The following is a 19,575-nucleotide window of genomic DNA, read 5'->3' as shown; positions in this document are numbered from 1 at the left end:
ACCTGTGACCAATTAACTACTCCCCTTATTTTAGTAGGCTGAAGGAAGCAAAGAAAAATAAAGCTGTTTAAAAAAAGACAGAAAAAGGTGTTAAAAAGCTACAAGGAAAAGCCCCATAAATAACCTAAAAATGCAACCCAGCAATCACCAGCAGTCAAAAGCAAAACTTGAAACTTGTTCACACTCTCCACTCAAGGTCCCCACTGTTTAGCTTCCAACCAGCATTACAGACCACTATTACAGAAGACTGACCGCTGTCATTGGTGCTAAAGGGGGCAATACACAGGATTAAGAACTTTAGGAAGAATTTGGAAACGGGGGGGGGGGGGGGGGGGGATTTCATTGGTTTACTTGTTGCCTTACTTGTTATCACCTACAGTTACAAAGTTTGAATCCCATAAGAAATACAAGAAATGGGTTTTACCAGATCACTCATGTTTTCTTTACAAATAGTCCATCCTGTATATTACCAATTCTCCAAGGGGAGGCAAACTTTTGAGCACAGCTGTATTTAGCAGACCAAAATGGGGCAAATAAGGCAGGTTCATTGTTTGTGTTTTTATAATTCAAAGTCATTTCTGTTACCATTCTTCTCTTCTTCTACAGTTTGACTTATAATAAACTGACAGACAGTTCCTGCATCCACTTGGCGTTGGGAATCAGAAATAACCGGACACTGAGGAGACTGGACCTGTCTAATAACAATTTGGGAGGTCCTCATTTAGGTGGCCTCACAACAGCTCTGAACACAAGTTGGATAGAGGAATTACTGTGAGTAAAAAAGACTGAAAATGCATTTCTTGTATGTTTTTACACCCAAATCATATAAAAATATAATTAATATATGATATAGTGATCGGTTTGGATCACAATTCTTCATCACTTCTCCCATTTATGCTGCCTTCAGTAAAACCTTATTTCTTTCTCGAGACATCACGGGACACAGAGCCACAGTAATAACTGATGGGTTATGTAGGTACCTTTAGGTATTGGACACTGGTCACACCCTAAGCAGGAAGTTCAACCCCCTATATAATCCCTCCCCTTCCAGGGATACCTCAGTTTTTACGCCAGTGTCTTAGATGTTGGACATGTAAAGATGTCCTGTGCTGAAGCTCCAAAGGGAATATCCTGATATCCTATACTGGGGCAAGCCAGGCGAACCGGATCCATTCAAAGTGTCTTTTCATGGCCGAATTGGATGGTACCCGGGCCTCGTGTCCGAAGAAACAAGGTTTTACCTGTAATGCTTCTCTTTTTAGAGAGCTGGACCCCGCAGATCAGAAAATGGCTTTAAACCTCCTATTTTCTGGCCGGGTGCTTTACAAGGCCAGAACTGGAGGATCCCCCTATTCGTAGGGGGCCCCAGTCTCTGACGTTTTTTTTTCAAACGGAGCCCACCGTGAGAGGTGAAGATTGGGTCTGTGTATATAGCACCCTGCGGCTGGATAAGGTAAAAGGAGATTCCACAGAATTTTGAATTCTAGTAGGTTTTCTCCTTTAAGGTAGATGCATGCTATGCCTAGTGTGACCACCGGGGGCTGCCAAGAGCACATACCTTCTCATGCTGTTTCTGTCTCGGCGTTCCACGCTGCACAGCTCTTCCGACCGGCTCCAGGTAGGATGGGATGGGGGGATTTCTCCTTAGGAATGTTCCCCCCAGGCCAAGGGGAAGCCGCAGGTGGGCTGTAAGGCGGTTTTTATACCGCACTGTCGCTGCCGCCACCGCCGCCACCGCCGCCAGGCCGCCATTGCATCTATGCAGGTCCCATCGCTGCCGGCCTCTCTTCTTCCTCCTCCACCCCCAGCCTTCCTCCATGCTTACTCCGGAAGGGTCAGGCTCGCGTGGGAAGCGCTCGTTTTTGAAAAACGAAGGGGGGGTGGGGGCATCAGCACAGCATCAGCCTGCTCAGACGCCCACAGTGCCAGAAGCATGGCTACTTAAAGCACACTTTACAGGTGCTGTAAGCCCTGGAGGGACACAGAGCTGACAGTCGTATGTAAGGTGGGACACAGGCATTCTCCTAGGCTGCATTTACTAGGGTAACACCAGACTGGGCATTTGGTAGCAAGGCTTTTGCCAGACTACATCGCTCAGCAGTCAGTGTTCATTTTGGATACCTCACACCTTGTTGCTTTGCACTATGGGTAGAAGAGGTTCAAGTACCCCCAGAACCAGAGACACTAGGGGATCTCGTTCAGGTTCTGAGGACCCCCTGTCTGCTACATCCTCCCCCCCTGAGGGGCCAGGGACGGCTGGACAGGGAGAGCTGTTGGGGTCTGGGGCTATACCTGCTTCTGGCACTTCAGCCCCTGTATACATTACACAAGAGGTTTTTTTCCTCAACCATTACTGGGTTAGAGGAAAGATTAATGGCCGTGATTACAGCTTCACTCAGTGGAAGAAAACGTACTAGGCCTTCCTCTGTTTCCCAAGACCCTCAAGCAGAGGAGCTCTGGGATAAAGGAGATGAATCCCTTTCAGAGGATCAGGATGGGACAGATAATTCCTCTTCGGAGGAATCAGGTGGAGAGGGACCCTCTGCGACTTCCCAAGGGGAGAAGGTCTTAGTGCAGATCCTTACTGGATTGGTCCGCTCCACATTTAAGTTGCCCGTACCTGAAGCTGTTAAAGAATCCTCTTCTGCTTTGGGGTCACTGAAACCTTCCCAAGCAACACATGCTTTCCTGTTCATAATTTGCTTGAAAAGCTCCTTTATTCTGAGTGGGATCACCCAGATAAGCGATTTCTTCTGCCGAAAAAGTTTTCAACACTTTATCCTATGGAAGAAAAATGTATTAAGATGTGGGGAATGCCGGCCATTGATGCAGCCATTTCCTTTATAAATAGTAGTCTGACTTGTCCTGTAGACAACGCTCAGATGCTCAGGGATCCTGTGGATAAAGAGATTAAATCTTTATTAAAGAATGTTTTTTCCTTAGCAGGATCAGTGGCCCAACCTGCAGTAGCAGCGATTGGAGTCTGTCAATACTTAAGAGACCATGTTAAGCAGGTCATCAAAGTATTACCTGAACAGCAGGCCCAGGGGTTTGATAACCTTCCAGCGGCCTTATGTTATGTTGTTGACGCCATCAGAGATTCTATCATGCAAACCTCTCGCCTTTCACTTGCGTTGGTGCATATGCGTAGAATCTTATGGTTGAAAAATTGGTCAGCCGAAGCACCATGTCAGAAGCTCTTGGCTGGGTTTCCTTTTCGTGGTGCAAGGTTGTTTGGAGAAGACTTGGATAACTATATCAAGAGAATCTCTTGTGGGAAAAGCACTCTCTTACCTGTTAAGAACAGTAAGCGTCCCTCTTTCAAACGGACTCTTTCCCCAGCGCCTGGGGCTTCAGCCTCCAGGCAGTCACGACGGCCTCCTCCGTCTGGGGCAAGAAACAAGAGTCAACCCCAGGAACAAAAGAAGTCCTGGGGGAAGAAGTCTTCTAGACAAGACACTAAGACCTCTTCATGAAGGGGCGCCCCCGCTCACTCGAGTGGGGGGAAGACTGCTACAGTTCTCAAAGCTCTGGCAGGAGGACTTCCAGGACAGATGGGTAATCTCCACGGTAACCTTAGGGTACAAGCTGGAGTTCCACATGTGCCCATTTTTCCGGCCCATCAGAAGTTTCTACGCTTCGAGATAGGAGGCCGCCATTTCCAGTTTGTGGCTCTGCCTTTCGGGATAGCCACTGCACTTTGAGTGTTCACAAAGGTCTTGGCCCCTCCTCTGGCCAAGATAACTGTCATAGCATACCTAGACGACCTGCTCTTGATAGACCGGTCGGTGGCTTCCTTGAACAGGAACTTGAGGACCACGGTCAAGTATCTGAAACATCTAGGTTGGATCCCCAACCTAGAAAAATCTTTCCTAAAACCAGTAAGAAGACTGGAGTATTTGGGTCTGATCATAGATACAAGCCAGGAGAAGGTATTTCTTCCTCAGGCAAAGATCACTGCTTTAAGGGAGCTGATTCTGACAGTGAGGACCAAAAAGGGTCCTTCTGTCCGCCTTTGTATGAGGCTGCTGGGAAAGATGGTGTCTTCATTCGAAGCAGTTCCCTATGCTCAGTTCCATTCAAGACTACTGCAACACAGTATTCTGTTGGCCTGGAACAAGAAGGTTCAAGCATTAGACTTTCCGATGCACCTGTCACATGCGGTGCGTCAGAGCCTCAATTGGTGGCTCATACCCAAAAACCTGCAGAAGGGGAAATCCTTTCTACCGGTTACCTGGACGGTGGTAATAACAGATGCCAGTCTGTCAGGTTGGGGAGCAGTTCTGGAACAGTCTGCAATCCAGGGGCTATGGTCCAAGACCAAGAGGACCTTACCCATCAATATCCCGGAGATCCGGGCGGTATACCTAGCCCTAAGAGCCTGGACTATCAGGCTACAGGGTTGCCTGGTCAGGATCCAGTCTGACAATGCCACTGCAGTGGCTTATGTCAATCATCAGGGAAGCACCCGGAGCTGAGCTGCTCAAAAGGAGGTGAACCAGAGACCAGAGTCTGGGCAGAGATACATGTGCCATGCATATCGGCAGTTTTCATTCCAGGGATAGAGAACTGGCAGGCAGACTATCTAAGTCGCCAGCAGTTACTCCCAGGGGAATAATGGTCTCTGCATCCCAACGTCTTTTTGGCCATATGCCAAAGATGGGGGGTCCCAGATGTAGATCTCTTTGCATTCCGTTCAACAAAAAGATAGACAGATTTGTGGCAAGGACGAGGGATCCTCTTGCATGCGGGACGGATGCCTTGGTGATTCCGTGGCATCGGTTCTCACTGATTTATGCATTCCCGCCTATTCTGCTACTGCCACGATTACTTTGCAGAATCAGGCAGGAAAGGAAGTCGGTACTTCTGGTGGTCCCTGCTTGGCCCAGAAGGACCGGTACGCCCAGACCTGTTATCTCAAGGGCTAGTGTTCCATCCTGCCTTACAAACGCTAAATTTGATGGTTTGGCTATTGAGACCCACGTTCTGAAGAGTCGTGGGATTTCAGGTCCTGTCATATCTACCTTGATCAATGCAAGGAAGCCAGCTTCCAGAATGATTTATCATAGAGTCTGGAAAGCTTATGTATCCTGGTGTGAATCCAGGGGTTGGCATCCCAGAAAATATGTCATAGGTAGAATTCTTGATTTTCTACAATTAGGATTAGAGATGAAGCTGGCCTTGAGTACCATCAAGGGCCAGGTCTCGGCTTTATCAGTATTGTTTCAACGGCCACTTGCTTCGCATTCTTTGGTCCGAAACTTTATGCAGGGGGTGATGCGTCTTAATCCTCCGGTTAAGGCGCCCCTAAACCCCTGGGACTTGAACTTGGTTCTGTCAGTGTTACAGAAACAACCTTTTGAACCAATACGTCAGATTCCTTTGGTCTTGCTGACAAGGAAACTAATTTTTCTGGTGGCCATCTCTTCTGCTAGAAGAGTATCAGAATTAGCAGCTCTTTCCTGTAAAGAGCCTTATTTGATTATACACAAGGATAGAGTGGTATTGCACCCTCATCCTAATTTTTTACCAAAGGTGGTTTCAGATTTTCATCTAAACCAAGACATTGTTCTGCCTTCCTTATTTCCAGATCCCTGTTCTTCGGAAGAGAGGTCACTACATTCTTTGGATGTAGTAAGAGCAGTCAAGACCTATCTGGGAGCAACTGCTCAAATTCGCAAAAGGGATGTTTTGTTCGTACTGCCAGAGGGTCCCAGTAGAGGACAGGCAGCGTCAAAAGCTACCATTTCTAAATGGATTAGACAATTGATTATTCAGGCTTACGGTTTGAAACAGAAGATTCCTCCGTTTCTGATCAAGGCACATTCCACAAGGGCTATTAGTGCTTCTTGGGCAGTGCATCACCAGGCCTCTATGGCTCAGATCTGCAAGGCCGCAACCTGGTCTTCAGTCCATACATTCACCAGATTTTATCAAGTGGATGTGAGAAGGCATGAGGATATCGCCTTTGGGCGTAGTGTGCTGCCGACAGTGGTACAGGGTCCACAGGTCTGATTGCACCCTATTTGGTTGTGATTCCCCCCCCCTAAGTTGGCATTGCTTTGGGACATCCCATCAGTTATTACTGTGGCTCTGTGTCCCGTGATGTCCGAGAAAGAAAATAGGATTTTTTTATAACAGCTTACCTGTAAAATCCTTTTCTTTCGATGGACATCACGGGACACAGAGGTCCCGCCCCTCTTCTAATATACTTATATTGCTTTGCTACAAAACTGAGGTATCCCTGGAAGGGGAGGGATTATATAGGGGGTTGAACTTCCTGATTAGGGTGTGACCAGTGTCTAATACCTAAAGGTACCTACATAACCCATCAGTTATTACTGTGGCTCTGTGTCCCGTGATGTCCATCGAAAGAAAAGGATTTTACAGGTAAGCTGTTATAAAAAATCCTATTATTCTATTAAAGTACATCTCTAGATCAAGTGTTTTTTTTTTTGTTTTCTAGTTTTGTATAGAGTGGTGAAGGGTTTAAACTTAAGTCAGTTGCCTATCGCTGTCTGTATCTCTGCTAAGGATATTCATCCTCTTCATTCTGATGATCATCACAGTACAAATAAGCGGTGGGAAACTCTTCTCTCAGGGGTCAATGATCAACTCCCAGTCTGCCTCTTATACCCTAAAGCAAATGGGACCAAACCTGGACTTGGGTGTTAATTACCGTGGTGGTCAATGTGACAATCCAAATCAAGTGTGGCTCTGTGTTGTACTTCTAAAGGAAATAAATTATTCAGAACTGAAGCACTAACCATTCATATTTGTCCCCCATAGACTGCAGAATGTGAAGCTGACTGATGAATACGCCCCATTTCTGGTGTTACTGAGTAATTGTACAAGTCTGACAGTCCTGGATCTAAGGTGTAATCGCCTCACTGATGCCAGCACTGGATACATACAGGACCTCATACTGACATCAACCAGACTAAAGGAGATCAGGTCAGTATTTATTTGTGGAAACAACAAGAGAAAAAAACCCTGTGCAAAAATGTGAGATCCCAGTGAAAGGTATTGAGAATAACTTCACGGCATGGGGATATAGCCTCAAGCCTTGCTGCCCACTCAGACTGGAGACTTTCTGAAGCTACTACAAAAAAAAATTAACAAAAGAGTGCGCACCAGCCTAGTACATTATCCCTCAATGTTTATTACGAAATAATCATCATAAATCATACTCGCAGACAGGGGCGTTGCTAGGTCTACAAAAGATCTGGGGCTAGAGCCCATAGCAACGGGCATATGCATATATATAATATACATGTGTGTGCGTGTATGTATCTGTATATATATTAGGGCTGTTACTGATGAAAATTTTTGTCTTTTTTTTAAAAATCGATTAATCGACTACTTATAACGCACATACAGATCCAACTAATTTTAGCTGACGTCATGCGTAGCTCCTCCCCCGTACGCGTTACGTTCAATCAGAACTTCCTCAGCGGGGCGTGGCTATGGCATCACCCTACAGTCTATTTAAATAGCACCTTTGTGCATCAGGGGGACCGATGGGGAGCCAGAGATATCCATCACCTGCTGAGACAGCAAAGTGTCAGCTCTTTGGAAAAAAAGTGCCTTAATCATAAATGTTTCTTGATTGCTGGATAACCAATCAATGTCAGTTCATCGTCAAACTGACTTACAGCCAGGAAATCCCTCAGATATGTTGATTTTCATAGCCAAGTCCAGGATTTACATAGATGTTTATCTGAATACTTTGACCAGTGAGATCAATCAAATCGTTAGGATCTGTCTTCCTCAATTTATGATTTCACGGAAATCGACGTCACCGGAAATCTCCCCCCTTCCCTTCGTTAGCAGACGGAGGCACTTGGGGAAGGGGGAGGAGTCCGGTGACGTAGATGTCCGTGACGTCATCGGATCTCCGACGGAACTCCCTGAAGACCCGGAAGCCGACGGAGAGGTTAGTACCGATCAAGGTGAGTACCCTCAAGCAAGGCATCTTCAAATCTGCTAAAGAAACCAAATCTTGACCCTAAAGACCCTAACAACCGCAGACCGATAACAAGCCTCAACACCATCTCCAAGATTATGGAGAAAGCAGTAGTACAACAGCTACAGCGCCACCTGGACACACACTAACTCCTGGACCCTCTGCAATCAGGCTTCCGCCCAGGCCATGGCACAGAAACAGCACTTCTCAAAATATGGGACGACGCCCTTGAAGCAGCAGATGACAGAGAATCATGTCTCCTGGTACTGTTAGACCTCAGTGCTGCATTTAATACAGTGGACCACAATACTCTACTTGTCCGCCTCACAGAAGTAGCAGGAGCCACAGATTCTGGTCTAAAATGGTTTGCATCCTTTTTAGAGAATCGCTCTCAGACAGTGAAACTAGGAGCATTCACTTCTGAAACCTGCGCAATCTCCTGTGGAGTCCCTCAGAGTTCACCCTTGTCACCAGTGCTATTCAACATCTACATCCACCCACTCCTCAAAATCATCAGAAAATCAGACCTCTGCTTCCACTCATACGCTGATGACACCCAACTCTACTTTCGCATCACCGGACAAAAAGATCATCATCGGCAATTAGAGAAATGCCTCACTTTGATAGATGACTGGATGACCATTAGCCCCCTCAAACTCAATGGTTCAAAAACAGAACTTCTTCTCCTACATGCTAACAAAAATTCCAAAACCAAGACTCCGTGGACACCTCCCACTATCTTTGGACAGACCATCTCTCCAAGCACCAAAGCCAAGAGTCTTGGAGTCATCTTTGACTCAGAAATGACAATGGATGCACAAATAGGATCAGTAGTTAGCGGATCTCACCATCTCCTCCGCCTGCTACATAGACTCATTCCCTTCATCCCAGAAGAGGACAAAGCAGCAGTTGGAACAATCATCAATTCCCGACTCGACTACACAAACTCGCTCTACATAGGATTACCCCAATATCAGCTTGCGCGCTTACAACTCATCCAAAACACGGCGGCAAGACTGCTAACAGGAAAAAACCCTGGGAATCCATTTCCCCATCCCTGAGGAGCCTACATTGGCTAACCGTAAAGAATTGGATCACATTCAAAACCCTCTGCCTCACCCACAAATGCATACAAGGAAACGCTCCTCAATACCTTCGAGAGAAAATAAAACACTACACACCCAATTGCAGTCTTCGATCATCTAACCAAAACCTCCTCCTCATTCCCAAATACCGCTACAAAGCAAAGGGAGAACGAAGATTCGCAGTCCAAGGACCTCGGCTATGGAATGCTCTTCCGACTGACATCCGCATGGAAGAAAACCATCAGGCCTGCAGGAAAAAACTCAAGACCTACCTCTTCTAAGAAGTTGACAACACAGAACGTATCTAGCACCTTGAGGCGATTCAGTTCGCATTTGCAAATCATTCATTCAATAATTCAAAAGAATTTTGATCACTCAAAAAAATTAACGCTTAATCGAGGAATGAATCGTTAATTTCCCCAGCCATATATATATATATATATATATATATATATATATATATATATATATATATATATTATATATAAAATAGTGTTACATATCTGAGTGTGGATCCCCACTTACATCAGAGCCCTCCTCATTACATCATTGTCCCCAGAGAGCCCCCCTTACATCAGGGGGTGGCTGTGGTTCCCGACAATTTTATTGCCCGGCAGATTGGTACAGAAGTGGATATCGGGACAATTATTAAATTGTCGGAACTGCTGAATATAGATAAGAACTTGTGCCTGATAATATTAACTAGTCATGTTCCTCCCCCGACCACCAGCTGAGCAGATGGAGCCCGGAGCCAAGCCTAGGTAAGAGACTCGGCGCTATGAGCCCCAGATTCGGGGCCATAGCCCCAGTAGCCACCCCCTAGCGACGCCACTGCTCACAGACATGAATCCTTCATGGAGCTACTTGAACGTAGCCCTGTAGTCCTAGGTACAACAATCTCCCTCACCCTGGAGAAGTCCCCCTGTACCTTGGAGTTTGTTGTACCTAGGACTACAGGGCTACGTTCAAGTAGCTCAGTGCTTCATGTTTATGAGAATGATTTAGGCTCCATGCACACTAGTGGTGTTTAAGCTCAAAAAACACTAGATGAAAAACGCTGATAATAGTGTTTTTTGTGCCGGCTTGTAGTAGTTGCTTTTAGGAGCGCTTAGAACTGCTAGCGTTTTTACAGTTTATTAAGAAAAAAAAATGCTTGAATAAACTGTTAGGAGCTTTTTAGTAGCATTAAGCGTTTTTTTTTTGCTGGGAAAACGCTCCCAAAAACTCTACAAAAACTATTTTTTTTTTTTTTTTGCTTCTAAACGCTGAAACTATATAAATACTTCTAGTAAAAAAAATTGTGTGCATGGGCACATAGGATAACACTATTGGCTTCTAGGAGCAGAACAAAAATGCTCATAATGGCTTCTAGGAGCTTAAAAAAACGATAGTGTGCATGGAGCCTTACGACGATTATTTCTTAATAAAGATTGTGGGATAATACACTAGGCTGGTGTGCCCTCTTCTGTTCATTTTTTGCACTGTGTGTATGTGTGTAAATATGTGCTTTATAATACATTTGGGTTTTCATAGAATGAATGTAAATATTAACTAAAAATGTCTAATGTATGTTACACATCCCATAGCTTTAGCACATCTGGGTCTTGACTCGCCCTTCCATTTTTTTTTACAAATATTGCTAAATAATAGAAAAGTCTCTGTGTGTTTTTTAAGTCAATTAACAAAGCATAATGTATGCAGCATTGGTTATTTGCTAAATCCCTCTAGTGTTCTCTAGAATTGTTACATTGTAATTTTTGCTCCAAAGGCGTATGTATTTCCTTTGCTCCCAGCTTCATCTAGTGGCCATAATTTTTTAGTTTTGTTTTTCTAACAATAGACATAATGAGGTATTTTACAGCTGCCTGTAATAAAACAATTTGCGTTCACAAGAGAAAATAGCCAAACGACATTATGTTCACTTACGTGAACACTTGACACTTACACAGTAAACACAGTTTACAGATCATCCAATGTCAGGAACTTGGGGTGAATCTGTGCAGCAAACTTTTCTAAAAATGTTCTATATATATATATATATATATATATATATATATATATACACACACTATGTTACCAAAAGTATTGAGATGCTTGCCTTTACACGCACACAAACTTTAATGGCATCCGTAGTCCGTAGGGTTCAATATTGAGTTGGCTCCGCCCTTTGCAGCTACAACAGCTTCAACTCTTCTGGGAAGGCCGTCCACAAGGTTTAGGAGTGTGTCTAGGGGAATGTTTGACCATTCTTCCAGAAGAGCATTTGTGAGGTCAGGCACTGATGTTGGACAAGAAGGCCTGGCTTGCAGTCTCCACTCTAATTCATCCCATCGGGTTGAAGTCAGGACTCTGTGCAGGTCTGTTAAAGCAGATGTAAATCTTTAGTGTCATGTTGATATCAAAAGGCTAGGTATCTTGGAGACGCTGGATGGAAGGGTCATGAAGGGTTTTAACCCTTTTTCATTCCTTGTTACCTCTTATTGTTGCTGATATCCTGCAGCCTTGTTGCAGCCTGTCCCCTTACATGTGTTCTTCACAGGACATTCCTAATTGTTGCTTGCTGCAATTGTTTTGCTTTTTTTTTTTTTCAATGGTGACAGCAGTATTATATAGTATATCTGAGCAATGTGCAGCACCTCCTTTGGGAGAGCACACGGCAGGGTAATTTACAGACAGGAGATTGTAAGAGACAAAGGCAGAACATTGTCATTGCATAATGCAAAGTGCCCAGACAAGGACTTTCATGTTATTTTTCTGTTATTTTCATGAAAGCTAGCAATTAAAATTAAAATAGGCTTTCCAAGTCTTAAAGTTTTTATAAGGTCTGATTAATTTTTTTTAAATGTCACAAATTCCCCCACTGAGCTGAAGGTCCTCTTTAATATGATGCAGGCAGCGGGCAGGCTAGTACCTCAAGCACATATTGGGCCACCTCCGGCCAGTGGTACATCTTTGTCACCCAGTAGTTCATTCAAATCAATGCTTGCAAGCATTTTAGTTACAGCCATGCTGTTTGCTTTACTGGGGTAGGGATGACCTTTAAAAGGAGAAAAAAAAAATTACGAAAAATGAAAAGTATAAAATGTAAATCCTGTAAATAAAATCTAACAAAAGATACATAAAAATGATGGCAAGTGGGAAAAAATGTGGGACAAGGCCAGGCATGTACTAAAAGAAGGTGTGGTGTTGAAGTAGCTCAAGTGCTGAGCTGGCATATAGGCACCAGGAAAGCAGTGACGGCTAGTGCTAAATATTTTTTGGGGGGACAGACGGGAAGGCAGCAGACAAAGGCCTTCTTAACTTAGGAGGCAGATTACAAGGATCTGTGGTAGGGCTGCTGCTCTCCAGGATGGACAGTATACGGCGGAGCTCCAGGATGGCAAGCGGCGCAGGTTGGGCTCCGCACAACACAGCACACTGCTGAGTGACTGGAGGAGCTTGAAGACACCGAGTCCTGGCCGGGATTACACTCTGATCTCCCCTCCTCCTCCCTCCACTGTTCCGAGCCGGGGAGTGCTGGATGTGGCTGCAGGTGAGCTGTCCCTGGAAGAGGGAGCCGAGTCTGGATAAGTTGGTTGCTCTTCTTCTCCCTAGGAGGATCTGATGCTGATCTGCTGGATTATGCCTCCAGTCTGGAGAGGACTGTGCCGCTGGCTGAGCTGCTCCTGGACTCTTACCCTGATGGCTTCAGTCTTCCAAGGTGAGGATACCTCGCTCCGGGCCGTTGCTTCTCCTCCCGGCCGAAACAGGAAGTGGGTCCTGAGACCCGATTGGCCGGGAGTCCTAAGAGTACAAAGTAAAGTCCACGTCTGTACCCCCCATCTACATTCACCTCTGTACCCCTCTATCCACAGCTCACTTCTCTATCCCCCGTCCACCTCTGTACCCCCCATCCACGTTCACCTCTGTATGTAAAATAAAACCAAAGAATTTCCAAGCTCAACTTACCAACCAGCCTGCGACCAACCGAATTAACCTGCCTAACAGTTTGTGTTAAAAACAGGGGTTCAGTTGCACACATTTGCAAATACATGTATAAGCTGCAGGCCACAGCAAGGCACCCTGTATGCTGCAGACCCTAACTCCAACTTTGAAGAGTCTCCACAATGGGAGCAAATGATGTATTCTAATGGATAGACGAAGGGCAGATGATTGGAGGGAGCCCAACCCTCCTTAAAGGCGCAGGAGCACACCGAACACCCAGCACATTGCACAATGGCAGTAAAAGTGTCAGTGCGTTGCCTGACCAATATGTCAACAATACAAAAAAAGGTCACTGCTCCCACCTATAACTGGTCCTTCGTCCACCTCTGTATCCCCACCATGCAATATGCTTTTATACTTTGCACACTTGTTTTATCTTTTCCCTCCTTTTTAGGTCCTGGTAATACCTCCCATTTTCGAGAGGGGAAGGTATGAATCCTTTCCAACATAAATCAGCCTACCTCCATGCCAACTGCTCTGGTTTTACCTACCTCTGTGCCTCTCCACATGCTGTTCTACCTGATGCCACTGATCTTCTGCCCGCTGTTCAGTTTACTCTGATCCCTTTTCCTTTGTGTTCTGTTCGCTGGTGTTGGATAGGTTTTTGCTTCATTGTTAATAAATCATACACTGGTTTCAGGTTCATTAAAGTGATTGTAAAGGTAGTCATTTAAAAAAAAAAACAAACATGTTATACTTGCCTACTGTGTAATTATTTTGTACAGAGCAGCCCCGATCCTCTTCTTTTTTTGAGTCCCCTGCCAGCAGTCCTGACTCCCCCCCCCCCCCCCCCCTTGTTGAATGCCCCCCCTGTCGAATGCCTCTTGCTATGGGGGCACTCAAGCCAAGTTTGTTCCCGGGCCGCACTCCTGTGAATTGACATTTCTCCTCATTGGCTGACTGGCTGTGAGAGCAGCAGCTCATGCACATCGCTGGATCGAGATGGATCTAAGATAAGTATAAGGGGGGGGGTGCACCTCCACTGATCTGGGCACCCCACTGTTGCTGGATACTAGTGCTTGACATCCTAACAATCTGCCACTCCTGGATCGCCCAGGCCAGGACATTTCCACTAGACTAGATCATATGGAAGGGGGTTCCTGCACAAAGAGCTTAGACAAATAGGGCTCCGACAGTTGGACTTGGGGGAGGGTTATAGGGTACCTTTTGGTGTACCTTTTTTTAGAAGTTCTAGATGGATCCTCTCTCACATGCTGGTGGAAGGTAGGGATGACCTTCTGGGCAAAATTATGACGGCTGGGTACCTGCCTGTGGGGTGTAGCACAGGCTTTAAACCAGTGGCGGCTGGTGCTCAAAATTTTTTGGGGGGGCGCAAACAAACTGAAAAATACTGAACCCTCATCAATTGCAGCCTCACTGAGCCCATCAAATGCAGTTACTGTGCCCATCAAATGCAGCCACTGTGCCCATCATACACAGCCACTTGTGCAAATCCAATGCAGCCACTTGTGCCCATCATACGCAGCCACTTGTGCAAATCCAATGCAGCCACTTGTGCCCATTATACGCAGCCACTTGTGCCCATCATATGCAGCCACTTGTGCCCCACCATATGAAGCCACTTGTGCCCCATCATATGCAGCCACTTGTGCAAATCCAATGCAGCCACTTGTGCCCATCATACGCAGCCACTTGTGCCCATAATATGCAGCCACTTGTGCCCCATCATATGCAGCCACGTGTGCCCATCAAATGCAGCCACTTGTGTCCATCATATGCAGCCACTTGTGCCCATCATACGCAGCCGCTTGTGCCCACCATATGCAGCTACTTGTGCCAATCAAATGCAGCCACTTGTGCCCATCATACACAGCTACTGTGCCCATCATACACAGCCACTTGTGCCCATCATACGCAGCCACTTGTGCCCATCATACGCAGCCACTTGTGCCCCATCATACGCAGCCACTTGTGCCCATCATATGCAGCCACTTGTGTCCCATCATATGCAGCCACTTGTGCCTGTCATATGCAGCCATTTGTGCCCGTCAAATGCAGCCACTTGTGCCCGTCAAATTCAGCCACTTGTGCCAATCAAATGCAGCCACTTGTGCCTGTCAAATTCAGCAACTTGTGCCCATGAATTGCAGCCACTTGTGCCCAGTATATGCAGCCACTTGTGCCAATCAAATGCAGCCACTTGTGCCCATCAAATGCAGCCACTTGTGCCCATCAAATGCTCGGCAGTCACTTCACTAAACCCCCCCGCACGCGCACAAGTGGCTGGTCCACCGAGACTTACCGCTTCCTTTCCTCCTCGGCGGCTCTCCTCCTCGGCGGCTCTCAACCTCGGTGGCTCTCATCCTCAGTGGGAAGGCGGCTGCAAGTCCTGTGTCCGCTCAGCTCGTCTTTAGGCTTCCTCCGCCGTGTCTCCTCTTCTGCCAAAGCCTAATGCTTTGGCCAATCGGGAGACAGGTCGCACTGACCTGCCTGCTGATTGGCAGGGAGGAAAGTTAGTGTGAAAATAACGAAAATGTATTTGCTATGCCACACAACAGAGTGGGATCGGGACACAGTGCTCTGCACCCCGAGCCCACCCTATTTTGAAGCCTATAAGAGCCTCTGGCTCTTATCACGTGCTTTAAAATGCACACCCCCCCACCTATCCCCGCCATAGTAATTCATGTGTCCGACGTCCTGAAAGGGGACAGACACATGAATAGGGAGGGAGGCGGAGGTGTCGAGGGGGGCAGCGCCTCTGCGCCCACAATGCACGGGCAGCCACTGCTCTAAACCCACAAAAACTGCTTCCATTCCCATTCTAAGCCCTTTACTAACTACCTTGTGTAGAGGATCTATACTTACCTATTCCCTGGCCATTCCAGTCTAGTCACGTGATCGACTCCCAGAGCTGGCTGAGGGGGGGACAAAGGGTGAGGGACACTAGACTGCAGTCAATAATGTGGGCTAAATAATACACAACTATGGGTCTATTCATAAATCATTCGTTGCAAGAATGTCAAAAGCATGTGATATGGTTTTCTGAAAAACCTCAATGAGAAAACTATATCACATTTTGGCCTCTAGGTGGAGCTGAAAATACAGGCATTATTCTCTTAGAAAAAAAAAATGGGACATTTTGTTCAGTGTGCACGAATGCTTCTGACATTTGTTCAACAAGTGTTTTATACATAGACCCCATGTATACCCACTTACTATTTTTGCAGATTCCTAGGGGGACATTTCTTTCAGATTGTCACCTGCCTGACTCAGTCATCTTCTCATATGTCATTATAAAAGGTTCTTTTTTTTTTTTTTTTTTTTGGAAGATCAGTGAAGTGTTACTCATATCTGTATTGATACATATTGATATATTTTGGAGCACCTAATTTCAGGAATAATTTAATGGTATTCCTATGTGTTTAATATTCCATGTGGGGTGGTTTTAGTGGCACAGGATCAAAGTGGTTCCCTGTTGAGAGGTTTTTGAGCTTGAATAAGATGAAAAAATAAAAAAAATAACATATCATATAAATAACATATTTTCCTATAAATTCTTACCCTGAGTGACCATTATACATTTTTAATGAAACAATGGATTTTATTTTTTATACTTTGTAGTGGAGTACAGAGACTTTCTATCTTCCTTTTAACCCTCATATGACAAATCTCTGAAATGTTTCCACTCACATTTGTGTACATAATTCTGTAATGTTTTTTGGCAGGATTGATGAAAATAACTTTTCTATTGACGCAGAAGAAAAATTAAGAAAACTAATAAAAGAAATGTAAGTTAAATATTGATTTGTGAACAGATTACGGTATGAAAAAGTTGCATCTTTTTTCCCCAAATAAGCTTGGAATAAGTGTTAATATCCTGCCTATAAAGCTGAACTTTAATGGACAACTACATGCATGGCCGTGACAAGGGGTAGGCAGGAGGGGTGGCTGCCCAAGGCACTGTGGTATCATGGGGGGGTGCTACAAGGAGATGGGTGGGGGAGGGGATTTGTGTTGGGTGGGGGGATTTGGGGAGCAGCAGGGGGTAAGAATTGTTCTAGGATGGTAAATTTGAGGAGGTGTCCTAGCAAGGGTGATTTGGGGGATTTATGTTGGGAGGGTGAATGGGGGAAGAGGATTTGTGCTGGGAGGGTGAATTTGGGGTGTTTGTTCTAGAAGAGGTAATATGGTAGAGGGTGGAGGGGATTTGTACTAGGAGGGAAAGTTTTTTGGGGGTGATTTGTGTCAGTATGGATCATGGGGGGTATTTGTGCTAGGGAGGAAATTAATGGGGGGGTTGGAGATTTGTGCTGGGAGGGGGTATTTGGAGTGGGGGTAGGATGTGTACTTGAGGGGGGGGGGGGCGTGGGGATTTGAGGATCAGAGAATTTATGCTAGGAGGAGAGACTTTTTTTTTTTGGTGGGGGGGTGTGTGTGTTGGGGAGATTTGGAGAGAGAGGATTTGAGTTGTGGGGGGGGGGCAAGGGGCAAAGATTTGTGCTGGGAGGGGGGATTTCAGCACGGGGACGGTTTTGTCCTGGGAGGAGGGGAATTTATGCTTAGGGGGGGTAAGCATGCAGATTATTGCTTTTTTTTTTTTTTGTTTTGCTAACACATAATGTTCATACATGCAACATACAGGGATATACAATGTAATACTGACATATAATCACACACATAGGTTGGACTTGATGGACTTGTGTCTTTTTTCAACCTCACTTACTTTGTAACTATATGTAAATGTGGGGGTGGGGGGGCAATTCTGCATGTTCACCCTGGGCTCTACATGGCCTTGTCCCGCTACTGATTACATCCTCTAGTGTAGTTACACTTATATCATTGATTACTCTGGTCCCAACCCTCCCCTCCTAACAGTTTATTGCTCCTCTGTCTGCAGTCCAGATTTTGAAAGTTTACCGCTTCACAACACTGCACACTCCTAATAAGTGGTAAAAGGGAAAGCTGGTACATGTAATTTCCAAACTGAAACTACAAATAGGCAGGACTGCATATAAATAGATTAGTCAGGAGTGAGTCATTATGCCGAAATGTGTAGTGTGGTGACGTCATCGCGCACACACACGGCATACACAGGAGGTCTGCTGGCACTCTGCTTTCAATGTTGTGGTGAGGATTTTTGTAATCTCCCCCATTCATCTCTAATTATTTGACAGCCACCTAGCAGCTATATTATGATGCTTTTGAATAGTTTGGTGCAGTTTAAGCCCTTTTAACCTATGAGTTGTTTTTTTTTTTATATATTATTTAATAAATGTTATTATTTCATGAAAAGCAATTGTTCTCTTTGAATACATATAGATACGTATAGAGTATCTATACACATGTGATCTTGCCTAGCATTTGGGATTACATGTGCTGGCTATCCCTTTTACCATCAGAAGTTGGAAGAGGAAGAGGTCTCCTCTGGAATTCCATCTATGTTATATGCGCAGATTGACCTTCCCATAATTTAGGGTTAATTCAGAAGAGTCGGTGAGTGCGGTCAAATTAGGTGGTCATGCATGCAGTGAACATCACTTTGAAGTTTGAAAAGAAGTTTCAGAGTTTGGCACTTTTTTGGGGGGGATCTGTTGATGAATATTATATTAAAATTATAACATATACAGCAGAAATAAGTATTGAACACGTCACCATTTTTCTAGGTAAATATATTGGTAAAGGTGCTAATGACATGAAATTTCCCCCACATGTTGGTAACAACTCATCCAATCCATACATACAAAGACACCAAAACAAATACGTTCAGAAATGAAGTTCTGTGTAATAAAATGGAAGGGCACAGGCAAAAAGTATTGAACACATGAAGAAAGGGAGGTGCAAAAAGGCACGGAAAGCCAAGACACCAGCTGAAATCTATCAGTAATTAGAAAGCAATCCTGTCCCTTGTCAATGCAAATTACTATCAGCTGGTTCAGGTTCAACTAATGGCCTATAAAAAGGTGTCTCATTACCAAGGTGTCACACAAGAAACATCTCATGATGGTTAAAAGTAAAGAGCTTTCTCAAGATCTTCACAACTTTAATGTTGCAAAACATATGGACGGCATTGATTACAGAATGAGTGCTAAACTTCTGAATGTTCCACTGTTGGGACCATAATCCGGAAGTGGAAAGAACATCATTTCACCATAAATCGGCCACCACCAGGTGATCCTCGCAAGATTTCTGACAGAGGAGTGAGAAGAATTATCAGAAGAGTTGTTCATGAGCCAATGACCACTTGTGGAGAGCTTCAGAAAGACCTGGAATTAGCAGGTACACAATAAGTAATGCACTCCCCTGCCTTGGCCTGTGTCCACGCTCACCACGCAACACCCATTGCTGAGGAAAAAGAATGGCGAAGCTTGTTTAAAATTTGCTGCACAACATTTAGACAAGCTACGCGGAGAATATAGTCTGGTCAGATGAGACCAAAACTGAACTCTTTGGATGCCATAATATACAACTTGTTTGGAGGTCACATGGCACATCACCCCAAAAACACCCCCCATACCAATGAGGTTTGGAGGAGGGAACATCATGGTGTGGGCTGGGCTGTTTTTCAGCAGACGGTACTGG

The 19,575-nt window shown here is 45.1% G+C and overlaps 1 protein-coding gene across 1 annotated transcript in view; it reads left to right on the top strand.

Moving 5' to 3' along the window:
• The window catches only part of LOC141144049 (NACHT, LRR and PYD domains-containing protein 3-like), a 184,645-nt gene that overhangs the window by 127,645 nt on the left and 37,425 nt on the right, over window positions 1–19,575 (top strand). The window contains exons 9-11 of the mRNA XM_073629399.1: window positions 607–771; window positions 6,790–6,954; window positions 16,722–16,784. Of these exons, the coding sequence (XP_073485500.1) occupies window positions 607–771; window positions 6,790–6,954; window positions 16,722–16,784 (393 nt within the window). The remainder of the gene's footprint in view (window positions 1–606; window positions 772–6,789; window positions 6,955–16,721; window positions 16,785–19,575) is intronic.

This window comes from Aquarana catesbeiana, linkage group LG05, assembly GCF_042186555.1.
Source record: "Aquarana catesbeiana isolate 2022-GZ linkage group LG05, ASM4218655v1, whole genome shotgun sequence".
Classification (NCBI taxonomy): domain Eukaryota; kingdom Metazoa; phylum Chordata; class Amphibia; order Anura; family Ranidae; genus Aquarana; species Aquarana catesbeiana.
This window is presented reverse-complemented; position numbering and strand designations above follow the sequence as displayed.